Source organism: Amblyraja radiata, chromosome 7 (genome assembly GCF_010909765.2).
Source record: "Amblyraja radiata isolate CabotCenter1 chromosome 7, sAmbRad1.1.pri, whole genome shotgun sequence".
Lineage (NCBI taxonomy): Eukaryota > Metazoa > Chordata > Chondrichthyes > Rajiformes > Rajidae > Amblyraja > Amblyraja radiata.
In genome coordinates this window covers 85,631,280-85,643,746 of record NC_045962.1, presented here as the reverse complement: position 1 = coordinate 85,643,746, position 12,467 = coordinate 85,631,280, and the positions used below count along the sequence as shown (strand labels likewise).

Genomic DNA, 12,467 nt, shown 5'->3' with positions numbered 1-12,467 from the left:
GCCTCAACGCGGCTGCGGGCCGGCAGGCCGTTGCCGCGCGGAATTTTTGAACACGGTCAGTTTTTCGGAGCTCCGCGCGATGTCGGGACCAGCTCCGCACAACTCCATACGGCTCCGGCGATCGAAGTGGGACCGGCCCCGCGAGGCCGTACGGCTCAAGCGACTGCGTTAGGTCGTGCTTGCCGCATGCAGTCGCATGCTGGTGGGACAGGCCCTTTAGGTCGCGCTTGCCGCAAGCAGGTCGCATGATCGTGGGACTGGCCCATTAAGCGATTCGACTCTTTAGCCAGCACCGCCATTCACTGTGATCATCCACAATCAGTACCCCCGTTCCTGCCTTCTCCCCAATATCCCCTGGCTCCGCTATCTTCAAGAGCTCAATCTATCTCTCTCTCTCTTTGCTCTGGGTAAAAGACCCTAAAAAATCACCCCTCATCCTCCTGCACTCCAAGGAATAAAGTCCTAGCCTGCTCAACCTCTCCCTATAGCTCAGGCCCTCATGTCCTGGCAACATCCTCGTAAATCTTCTCTGCACCTTTTCCAGTTTGACAACATCTTTCCTGTAACATGGTGACCAAAACTGAACCCAATACTCTAAATGTAGCCTCACCGATGTCTTATACAACTGCAACATGCTATACTCAATCATCAGATGGTCAAGTTGGCCATTTAGACAATAGACAATAGGTGCAGGAGTAGGCCATTTTTCCCTTCAAGCCAGCACCGCCATTCAATGTGATCATGGCTGATCATCCCCAATCAGTACCCCGTTCCTGCCTTCTCCCCATATCCCCTGATTCCGCTATTTTTCAGAGCCCCATCTATCTCTCTCGTGAAAGCATCCAGAGAACCGGCCTCCACGGCCTTCTGAGGCAGAGAATTCCACAGACTCACAACTCTCTGTGAGAAAAAGTGTTTCTTTGTCTCCCGTTCTAAATGGCTTACTCCTTATTCTTAATTTAGGCTTAACCTATCTAGCCTGAAGTCTCCCCCACTCTCCCAGAGTCTGTAGGGTCCTGACCTGAAATGCTGCCTATCCATTCTCTCCACAGACGCTGCCTAACCCGTTGAATTCCTACAGCGTTATCTGAGATATTTGTGGTGGCCTACACCATGGATGGCACTGTAGCACAGCAGTAGAGTTGCCAGAGACCCGGGTTCAATCCTGAATACGGGTGTGGAGTTTGCACATTCTTGCCGTGACTAGCGTGGGTTTTTCCCGGGTGCTCCGGATTCCTCCCACACTCCCAAAGACATACTGGCTTGCAGGTTATTTGGCACTGGTAAACATAGAAACATAGAAAATAGGTGCAGGAGTAGGCCATTCGGCCCTTCGAGCCTGCACTGCCATTCAATATGATCATGGCTGATCATCCAACTCAGTATCCTGTACCTGCTTTCTCTCCATACCTCCTGATCCCTTTAGCCACAAGGGCCACATCTAACTCTCTCTTAAATATAGCCAATGAACTGGCCTCAACTACATTATGTGGCAGAGAATTCCAGAGATTCACCACTCTGTGAAAAATGTTTTTCTCATCTCGGTCCTAAAAGATTTCCCCTTTATCCTTAAACTGTGTGACCCCTTGTTCTGGACTTCCCCAACATCGGGAACAATCTTCCTGCATCAAGCCTGTCCAACCCCTTAAAGAGCCACCCCAATAAACCAACTGCCCGTCCTCGCTGGTATCGCCACAGCCAACATCAGACGAGAAGCAGCCACGCTGGCCCTCTCTCGAAAGGCACAGACCAGTGAATCCCATCTCCTCCATCAGATCGTCACGGAGACACCAGGACAAGTGCGCCTCAAGTCACGGCGCCCCTTAGCCACGCAAGCCAAAGAGCTGCTCTGCACAACACCGGCTGACGCTTCTAAGGCCGCCTGGGTCAAGACGAGATGGAGAGACCAGTGGAAGTCAGCGGAACCATCTAGGCTACATCAGTACATCAATGACCCCATGGACGTCCCTGGCCAGGACCTTCCCCCGAAAGCAGTGGACAACCCTCAACCGCTTGAGGACGGGCGTCGGACGCTATGGAGTAGCGAGGAAGAGGTGGGGGCCTCCTGCGAGTGTGGGGACCCAACACAGGCAGTGGAGCACATCGTCACCAGTTGCCCCAAACACCGGCCACCGAATGAATGGTGAACGAGGTCTGATTAACCTGGACGTTGACACGTTGGCCTGGCTCGCCTCAACCGAGCTGCAGGTCTAAAAGACACACGTCAGAAGAAGAAGAAGATTGTAAGTGGTCCCTAGTGTGTAGGATAGAGCTGCTGTACAGGGATCGCTGGTCGGTGTGGGCTCAGTGAGCCAATGGGCCCATTTCCGCGCTGTGCCTCCAATCTAAACCCTCTAAATGTTCAGGAGGGATAATATTCAATATTCAGGAGAGATAGACAGAAAGGGAAAGGAGGTGGGGTAGCGTTGCTGGTTAGAGAGCAGATTAACGCAATAGAAAAGAAGGACATTAGCTTTGAGGATGTGGAATCGATATGGGTAGAGCTGCGAAACACTAAGGGGCATAAAACGCTAGTGGGAGTTGTATACAGGCCACCTAACAGTAGTAGTGGAGTTGGGGATGGCATCAAACAGGAAATTAGAAATGCGTGCGACAAAGGTAAAACAGTTATAATGGGTGACTTCAATCTACATATAGGTTGGGTGAATCAAATTGGCAGGGGTGCTGAGGAAGAGGATTTCTTGGAATGTATGCGGGATAGTCTTCTAAACCAACATGTAGAGGAACCAACGAGAGAGCAGGCTATTCTAGACTGGGTATTGAGTAATGAGGAAGGGTTAGTTAGCAGTCTTGTTGTGCGTGGCCCCTTGGGCAAGAGTGACCATAATATGGTTGAGTTCTTCATTAGGATGGAGAGTGACATTGTTAATTCAGAAACAAGGTTCCTGAACTTAAAGAAAGGTAACTTTGAGGGTATGAGAAGTGAATTGGCCAAGATAGACTGGCAATTGATTCTTAATGGGTTGACGGTGGATATGCAATGGAAGGCATTTAAAGACTGCATGGATGAACTACAACAATTATTCATCCCAGTTTGGCAAAAAAATGAATCAGGGAAGGCAGTGCATCCGTGGATAACAAGGGAAATCAGGGATAGTATCAAAACAAAAGATGAAGTGTACAAATTAGCCAGAAAAAGCAGCCTACCAGAGGACTGGGAGAAATTCAGAGTCCAGCAGAGGAGGACAAAGTGCTTAATTAGGAAAGGGAAAATAGATTATGAAAGAAAACTGGCAGGGAACATAAAAACTGACTGCAAAATCTTTTATAGATATGTGAAGAGAAAAAGATTAGTTAAAACAAATGTAGGTCTCTTGCAGTCAGAAACAGGTGAATTGATCATGGGGAACAAGGACATGGCAGACCAATTGAATAACTACTTTGGTTCTGTCTTCATTAAGGAAGACATAAATAATCTGCCGGAAATAGCAGGGGACCGGGGGTCAAATGAGATGGAGGAACTGAGTGAAATCCAGGTTAGCCGGGAAGTGGTGTTAGGTAAATTGAATGGATTAAAGGCCGATAAATCCCCAGGGCCAGATAGGCTGCATCCCAGAATACTTAAGGAAGTAGCCCCAGAAATAATGGATGCATTACTGATAATTTTTCAAAACTCTTTAGATTCTGGAGTAGTTCCTGAGGACTGGAGGGTAGCTAATGTAACCCCACTTTTTAAAAAGGGAGGGAGAGAGAAAACGGGAAATTACAGACCAGTTAGTCTAACATCGGTAGTGGGGAAACTACTAGAATCAGTTATTAAAGATGGGATAGCAGCACATTTGGAAAGTGGTGAAATCATTGGACAAAGTCAGCATGGATTTATGAAAGGTAAATCATGTCTGACGAATCTTATAGAATTTTTCGAGGATGTAACTAGTAGAGTGGATAAGGGAGAACCAGTGGATGTGTTATATCTGGACTTCCAGAAGGCTTTCGACAAGGTCCCACATAAGAGATTAGTATACAAACTTAAAGCACACGGTATTGGGGGTTCAGTATTGATGTGGATAGAGAACTGGCTGGCAGGCAGGAAGCAAAGAGTAGGAGTAAACGGGTCCTTTTCACAATGGCAGGCAGTGACTAGTGGGGTACCGGAAGGCTCAGTGCTGGGACCCCAGCTATTTACGATATATATTAATGATTTGGAAGAGGGAATTGAATGCAACATCTCCAAGTTTGTGGATGACACAAAGCTGGGGGGCAGTGTTAGCTGTGAGGAGAATGCTCGGAGGCTGCAAGGTGACTTGGATAGGCTGGGTGAGTGGGCAAATGCATGGCAGATGCAGTATAATGTGGATAAATGTGAGGTTATCCACTTTGGTGGCAAAAACAGGAAAGTAGACTATTATCTGAATGGTGGCCGATTAGGAAAAGGGGAGATGCAACGAGACCTGGGTGGCATTGAGGAAATATTATATAATAAAATTGCTCAAATGATAAGTTCTTAAGGAACTTGTGTTAAGTTGCAAGAGAAGAGAGCTTGGAGTTGGGGCTTTCAGAAATACATGCCTCCACAATGCAATAAAGAACAAAGAACACACACAGGAGAACAGATGGCTTATCATAACATGGAAAGGTTGATCTGAATAGGCATATCTTTCTTTATTGCTTTGAAGCAATAATCATGCTGTGAGAAGTAGTAGTTGGTTTAGGTTGGTGTTTATAATAGAGGTTGTTAATGGGCTTTCTCCATAACATGGGCACCATCCTTCTTCCTTTGTGACACATCTTCCGAGCTCGGGTGTAGCATTAAGGCGATTTATGATTGACTATGTTGGATTGTAGGCACCAAGGGTAGATACTAGTCTGTGAGATGGTTTGTGCTGTTTAAATGTATTTATGTTGAGATAAGAGATAAGGCATAGGTGATGGTTGTGTGACCGTTGCAAAAGGATTTCTTATGGTTACCAGAAACTGAGAAAGTAACTCTGTTTTGATACTCTTTCATTTGTTGTGAGGAATGCTTTTAGTGAAGAAGCGTTACATTCCTTTCCTCCAGAGATAGTAGGGGGAGGTTGTAATACAAAATGAAATTAGACCCGAGCTTGGGAAGAAGCAATCAAGTGTGACAATTAATGGCCTTTAGGTGTCTGCAGTTTGGAATTGTGTGATTAGAACTTTGTCTTTACGACTTTGTAAGAATGAGGCAAAACTCATCTTTAATCTTTGTAATCTATAAGTAACTATATTTAACTATGTGGTTGTAAGGAAATTAATTGTGAAGTGTATTGTGTTTAATTACGATTGTACATATTAGACTTTGGTTAAATCTGAAGTTTAGAAATAACTTTCCTTTTTCCGAAAGTGAAAATATGTTTTGTATGTATGTGTTGTGTGATTGCTATATTATGTGTATATTCTGAAAAGTATTCTGAGAATTAGTTTTATATCTGTGGTTTTACTTTATTGAAATAAAGTGATTTTGAGCAAAGAGGTTGAAGAAACCACAGAGGGGAAGAAGGTTGTAAAGGGGCCGGAAAAGGGAAAATCATGTGACTATACGTGTTGTCAATCAATGGAAAGGATTTAGTTGATTGGTTAATGCAAATAAGTTAAATGTATGGTAAACCATAATGATTGGTTAATAGTTTGCCACTCTTTTTGTACTATCCTTGTTTTTTACCTTTATAATGTGTTACATTTATGCCAAAGTAGTAGTTCTTTCGACCTGCCCCAGAGTTTTAACTCTGTGTTGGAAGGTTTAAAGAATTATCCAGCGCTGTAAGAATAAAGAATCGATTCAACAACAAGAGTTTAAATCAAGTTTTCTTGAATTGGACTGACGAAAAGAACTCATTCTAACATTTGGCGACGAGGATGGGATTCAGATGGTTCACCGACAACACGAGGAACGAAAATAAGCGTCAAACTGCGCACTGATTGGACCAGAGGAATTGGCCAAGCAGAAGTGAGTAGTTAAACACCACTCTGTTTTCCTCTTCTCCGTATATCGCTGCGTAGTCGACCCTTCGTTCTTGTGTTGAACGGGATCCTGACAGAATCAGGTCAGTCTAACAAACCTTGTTGATTGGTAAGATAGACTTTTGAACACACTCGTCCATTGGGAATGGGGAGACTGGTAAGATAGACTTTTGAACAGACTCGTCCATTGGGAATGGGGAGACTTAGTCATTGGGAATGATTCATTGGGAATGATCGATGGTAAATGACGGCTGAACTGGATAAATTTATCCTGACCATTTGGAATAGCAGGAGATAGTTAAAGATTTGGAAACAGGGTCAGCTAAACACTGACAGTGCTAAATTAATCTCGACCATTTGGAATGGTACGAAGAAATTAAAAACAATTGAATTCGGATCCAGTGAAAAGCCATGGATTGTAAAACGTTAACGTCATTATTATATTGTTGTAAGAATAAAGTATAAGAATTTTAATACTGTGTATAGATTAAATTGGTTGTGAATATAGTATTGATAAGTGTGATAAATATATTAATTGTGACAAGTGAATTAAGATGGGTAATCACTTAGATAACACCAAGAGTCCTAGCAGCCCATTGCAGATTTTATGTGACAAATATCCTGAAAGTTCTCAGCAATTCCGAGAATTATCAGGGGCATTAAATCAGAAATTAGGTAACAAACAATGGCCTCTGGGGGGTCCTAGAAATCCAGATCTGGTAAGACAAGCCCAAGAATTAATATGGAAAAGAAATGCGAATAAAAAGAGTAAGAAATTGATTGAATTATGGAAAAAGTGGTGTGAGGAGGAACGAGATAAAACGATTCTGGCCAGTTGGCAAGGTAATGCGGTTAAATTAGATATTACACTAACCGACGGAGGGATCCCAAAAACCGTTGAGGTATTGAAACAAGAGTGTGCACACGAAAAGAATAAGCAACAGGAAAAGGAGAAAGATAAGATTAAAATCAAACAGGCAGGAGAATTTAAGAAAGGTAAAACAGAACTGTGCAGTTCAATGGTTGGTCTTCAATTGACAGGGGGAGACGATGAAGGATGGGAAAATGATTGGAATGTGGTCCCTAGTGCACCCCCACCTTCCTTTCAGACCCCGGTTCAAGCTCCACCAGCATCACAACTCGCTGCCCAAGCAGGCATATCAGGCCTTTACCCCCAAATACCAGGAACAGAATCAGGTGCCAGTAACGTAACCCTTCCCGGAGCAGAGAAAAAAAAGAAACAAAGGCTGTTTACCGACCACGTTACCGGACGAACAAGGTCCCAGACAAGGGGACACTCCAAGAGTTTCCCAGTCCCAACTCCTTCACCAACCCCCAGTAGGAGAGAAAAAAGGCAAAAAAAAAAACATTACCAACGAGGAGTATTGTTAGTAGCCAAAAGGGACCATTCATCGGATGAGACGTCAGAGGAAGACGGTGATCAATACGAATGGGGGTTAGAGGATGGGTCTGCCAGAAAACATGAAAGGTCACGGGGTACTGATAGTGACCAAAGTCAGTTTAGGGAAAGAGTACCATGGCAGAATCCAGTCCGTATGGTTCCTAACCCAATGGCAATGGCACCAGTCGCTGTTGGACAACCGGCGCAGCAGGCTTTAATTCCAGTATATACACCATGGAAACCTAACGAGATGATGGCCATCTTAATGGGGGCGCCCGACAAAAATAAGAGTCCGATTGCCTTTGTCAATTTCCTCAGGACAACCATGTCTGTGTACCAGGCTAACTCAACAGATTTATGGTCACTGATAGAACAGGTCTTAACTACCCTTGAGCATGCCAGGTTCAAGGATCATTTGAGATTTAATGATCATGCTGCATTGCAGGCCGCACACAATCAGGACGATCAAAGACAAGCCCGTATGTTAACAGCTGCCACCCTGACTTTAAAAAAATTAGTGGATTTAACCAAAATCTTAGACATGAAACCCAAAAAGGGCGAGTTAGCTGAAGAATTTCTAGACCGATTTAAAGACATTTATGGCAATCAGTCTGGAGACCTAAATTACGCAGGTGGAAATGCTTCACCACAATTTTGTGCCATGCTGATGAATTGTTTGCCCCTGGCCGTTGCTCAGAGCATTAAGACTAATAATATGGATTGGGCCGAGGCCACACTAAGCAGAATGAGCAGGGCAGTTATCGCATTCTGGAATGATGGTCCTTGTGGGAGTAGCGGCACGGGTAAATCTATTAAGAATGAATATGTAATGAGAGAAATGAGTCAAAACCATCAACCACCAGCAGCTGACAATGCAGGTTATCAAGTAGAACCACAGATGTGTTATCCAGGCTGGGTTGACAGATGGGGCTATGGCTACCATACTTATCCAAATGGACCCTCAGCACCAAGTTACGGACCTCCGTATGTGATGCAGGGGCAACCAAGGGGCAGGGGGAGAGGACAGCGAGGACCGCCGGCTCCTTATCAAAGAAAGCGACCTGACAGTGGTTGTTTTAATTGTGGTGAACCAGGACATTGGGCCAGAGAATGCAAACAACCTTCCCGGGGTCCAGGGCAAGGGAATGCTAACGTACCAGGAGGTAGAGGAAGGGGATATACCAACTTTTCATCTGAAAACCCCTTCAATCAAAATTGACTGAGCATCCTGGTTGTGGGATCTCCTATTTTCGATCGGGAGCCCATGATGATGCTAAAGGTTGGAAGTAAATGGCACCCTTTCTTGGTGGACACGGGGGCTGCCGTTTCCACTGTCCTGCCTTCAGTAGGACTGATGGAATCAGGAAAAACTCAACGTTTATCAGGATTCGAGGGACAACCTAAAGACTACCCTATCTCCGCACCAGTTACTGTCGGGTACCAAAACGTACAGGTCCCGCATGAATTTATTATTACCAACGGCCCGGGCTGCAACCTAATGGCTAGAGACTTATTATGCGCCTTCCAATTTAAGCTCCAGTGCAGTGAAGAGGGTATTACGATTGCCAGGGGGGGTCTTCAACAATGTTATGTCACCAGAAATCCCCAGTGGTGGACTATGGATTTGCCTGGGGGAATATATCATGTTACTTTAGCCTATGATGCAAGTGGGTCTAACACTGAGTTGCAGCAATTCTATCAGGATAAACTGAACTCTTCATGGACAATTGAGCTCCGCGCCATGGTAAAGGGACCGGCAGGAGAAGCTGAGTTCGTAGATATTCCGAAACACCTGTGGAAACAAGGGCCAGAGGTCGCTCCACATATCACCAGAAAGGTAAACCTCCCATACCATGCTAAAAATCTTGGACTAATGGTCAAACAAGCTGTGGAAAATTCAGACCCATTGTCCACTGAGGTTCAGCTGATACAGGGGAACATACAGATTCAGTTTTACCCCTGCCCAAAGAAAGAGTCCACCAAACTTCATCACCACAGTGGTAAAGATGTTCTAGAATACACTCACCCAGAAGTGTGGACTGAGGACTCCACACAAGCGGGGCTGACAAGGGTGCCCCCTGTCCGGGTAGTAATCAAAGAAGGGGTCACCTTACCATCTGTCCATCAATATCCCCTGAAGTACCAAGCTGTGCTGAGCATTGACCAACTAATTAAGAGACTGATAGAACAGGGTATTCTGATTCCTTGCCAGTCAGCCTGCAATACCCCAATCCTAGCAGTACCTAAGCCTGGGAAACCTGACCAGTACAGACTAGTGCAAGACTTGAGAGCTATCAATGCCATTGTCCAACCACTACATGCACTAGTCCCGAATCCTGCGCATATCCTCGCCTCAATACCAGCAGCCTCGAAGGTTTTTGCCCTTGTGGACCTCCAACATGCTTTTTTTTCTATACCTCTTCACCCAGATAGTCAGTACCTCTTTGCCTTTACCCATAATGGCCAACAGTACACCTGGACTAGGCTACCACAAGGCTTTGTTAATTCACCCACTCTATTCTCTCGATGCTTGCAGTTGCAACTACGAGAGTTAACACTGCAACATGGTTCCAGCATGGTGCAGTATGTTGATGATTTGCTCATTGCCAGTCCTGACGAACGGAGCAATCGTGAGGACACCATCCTCCTCCTTAATTATCTACAGCAGTTGGGCTATGTGGTTAACCCACAAAAAGTTAAAGTCGGACAGAAAGAAGTTAAATTCCTTGGTGTTGTCCTCTCAGCCGACAGCCGACAATTGGAGTCAACAAGGATTCAGCCCATTTGCCATGCGCCACTGCCAACAACCGCCAAACAGGTCAGAAAATGGCTGGGAATGATCAATTACTGCAGACAGTGGATCCCTAACATCACCACGATGACCAAACACCTGACTCCGTACACCTCTATGAATGGCACCTTTCAGCTTGACGATAAGGCAGAAAAGGCCTTTCTACAATTAAAGACTGATTTAGCTAGTGCTCCTGCCCTTGGCCGACCACTATATGATCGACCTTTCCAGCTTTATTGCACGGTAATGGATGGCTGCTCAACGGCTGTCTTGACTCAGAAACATGGCAACAAGCACCGCCCCGTGGCATATTATTCATCCAAGTTGGATCCTGTAGCATTGGGCTACCCTCACTGCACACAGATTCTATCAGCCATTTACCACAGCCTTCAATCAGCTGCCAATATGATACTGCAACAGGATGTTGTTGTTTTCAGTAACCATTCTGTGACAACTTCAAACCCAACATCTAACCATGGCACGACAGAATAAATATGAGATTTACCTTTTGAACAATCCGAATCTTTCCTTTCAGTGCTGCACCACCATCAATCCTGCAACCTTTCTGGAACACGTTCCAGAAGAAAAGGAGTTCTCCGGCCACGACTGCCTCCAATTGATACACGAGGACACATCGCCAAGGCCTGATCTCAGAGACACGGCCATGTCCAACCCTGATGTCTCCTTTTTCACTGATGGAAGTTCTTCCATAGATGAGCAAGGAAGACGGTTGTCTGGGTATGCAATCGTCAATCAAGACGGTGACACCGTCGAGTCAGCAGCGTTTGAAAATCCGTTTTCTGCACAACAAGCTGAACTTTTCGCATTAACTAGGGCATGTACCTTAGCTGAAGGTATTTCAGCTAATATTTACACTGATTCACAGTATGCTTTCGGAGTCGTTCACGATTATGGACAATTGTGGAAAAATCGAGGCTTCCTGACCTCATCGGGAACAGTTATTTCACATCAGAAGTTAGTTTCCAACCTTTTACAGGCAATCCAATTGCCCAGTCAGCTTGCAGTTATTAAAGTTCGTGCCCACACATCAGGCCAGAGCCCTATAGATATCGGCAATCGCCTTGCTGATGAGGCAGCTAAAAAAGCTTCCTGGACTAATCATATTGTTGTGCCCCGAATGATGAGGCAGACTAAAAATTCTAGTAAGAATCAGTCTCCCCCGGAAAAAGGAATGCCAACCATCCAGGAAGTACTTCAAATACAGGAGGACGCTCCTGTACAGGTCAAACAGCTGTGGCAGGACCAGGGTTGTGTGCATGATCCTGTCACTAGCCTATGGGTTACGCCTGCCGGACAGACTTGCATGTCTGACGAGCTTGCGTTGTGGGTTATTGAATGTGTACACTTTGCAACTCATTGTGGTGCCAAGGCTATAAGTGATATGCTTTTGGAGACCTGGTGGCATCCGAAACTTCTGGACTTGTCTCAGCGTATCAGCCAGCGATGTCTGATTTGCCAGCAGCATAATCCAGGTAAAGGCTTGCCCTGTGAACCAGGTAAGACTCCTTTGCCTGCAGGTCCCTTTGAAACCTTACAAATGGACTACATTGAGTTGGAAAGATGTCAATGTTATAAGTATGTTCTTGTAATTGTCGATGTTTTTAGTAAATGGATTGAAGCATACCCGACCACTGACAATAAGGCGTCGACTGTTGTAAAAATATTGTTACGCGAAATCATACCGCGATTCGGTGTTCCTGCGCGTTTAAGTTCCGATAATGGTCCTCATTTTATTGCTGCAGTAAACAAAGAAATGTGCCAACAATTACAGATACATCAACAGCTCCATTGTGCGTATAGACCTCAGGCCGCCGGATTGGTGGAACGGGCAAACCAGACTTTGAAAACCAAATTAGCAAAATTGGTGGCACAGACTGGCTTAACGTGGTTAAAACTGCTTCCTGTAGCTCTTTTTCAGATACGGACCACTCCTTCTGGTACGGCACGATTAACGCCTGCAGAAATCATATACGGTCGACCTTTACGGACGCCATGGAATGACCATGCCCCCGCAGCGGTCCATTTCCACCAGATGACTGAGGAAATGACATCCTATGTATTAACTTTAACCCGTGCTTTGCGAATTTCTCATTCACAGGTCAGGGCTGCATATGGTGAGGCACCAGTGCTCAAAGTTCCATCTAATATTGAGCCAGGTTGCTATGTGCTGGTCAGGAACTGGACGCGTAAGCACTTGGACCCACGTTGGGATGGTCCCTTCCAGGTCCTCCTCACCACTCCGACCGCTGCCAAGGTCGAGGGTCGTGCTGCATGGGTTCACCTGCACCACTGCAAATTGATTGGGGAGCC

At 45.4% G+C, this 12,467-nt stretch overlaps 1 protein-coding gene and 1 long non-coding RNA gene across 2 annotated transcripts; both read left to right on the top strand.

The window, feature by feature from the left end:
• Nucleotides 1-6,188: 6,188 nt before the first annotated feature.
• LOC116975589 lies at nucleotides 6,189-6,666 on the top strand. The gene is made up of 2 exons (XR_004412669.1): nucleotides 6,189-6,552; nucleotides 6,619-6,666. It is a non-coding gene; the product is annotated as an uncharacterized LOC116975589 (long non-coding RNA).
• Nucleotides 6,667-10,611: 3,945 nt separating this feature from the next.
• LOC116974905 lies at nucleotides 10,612-12,158 on the top strand. Its single transcript, XM_033023514.1, has 2 exons — nucleotides 10,612-11,653; nucleotides 12,076-12,158. The coding sequence occupies exons 1-2, from the start codon at nucleotides 10,612-10,614 to the stop codon at nucleotides 12,156-12,158; spliced, it is 1,125 nt and encodes a 374-aa protein (XP_032879405.1).
• Nucleotides 12,159-12,467: the final 309 nt, after the last annotated feature.

What these genes read in the sequence shown, in the direction of transcription:
- LOC116974905 (XM_033023514.1), top strand. Translation starts at nt 10,612, where the DNA reads ATGGCACGACAGAATAAATATGAGATTTACCTTTTGAACAATCCGAAT. An exon ending in AGGCTTGCCCTGTGAACCAG is followed by an intron (nt 11,654 to 12,075) that starts GTAAGACTCCTT and finishes GCTCTTTTTCAG; the next exon opens with ATACGGACCACTCCTTCTGG.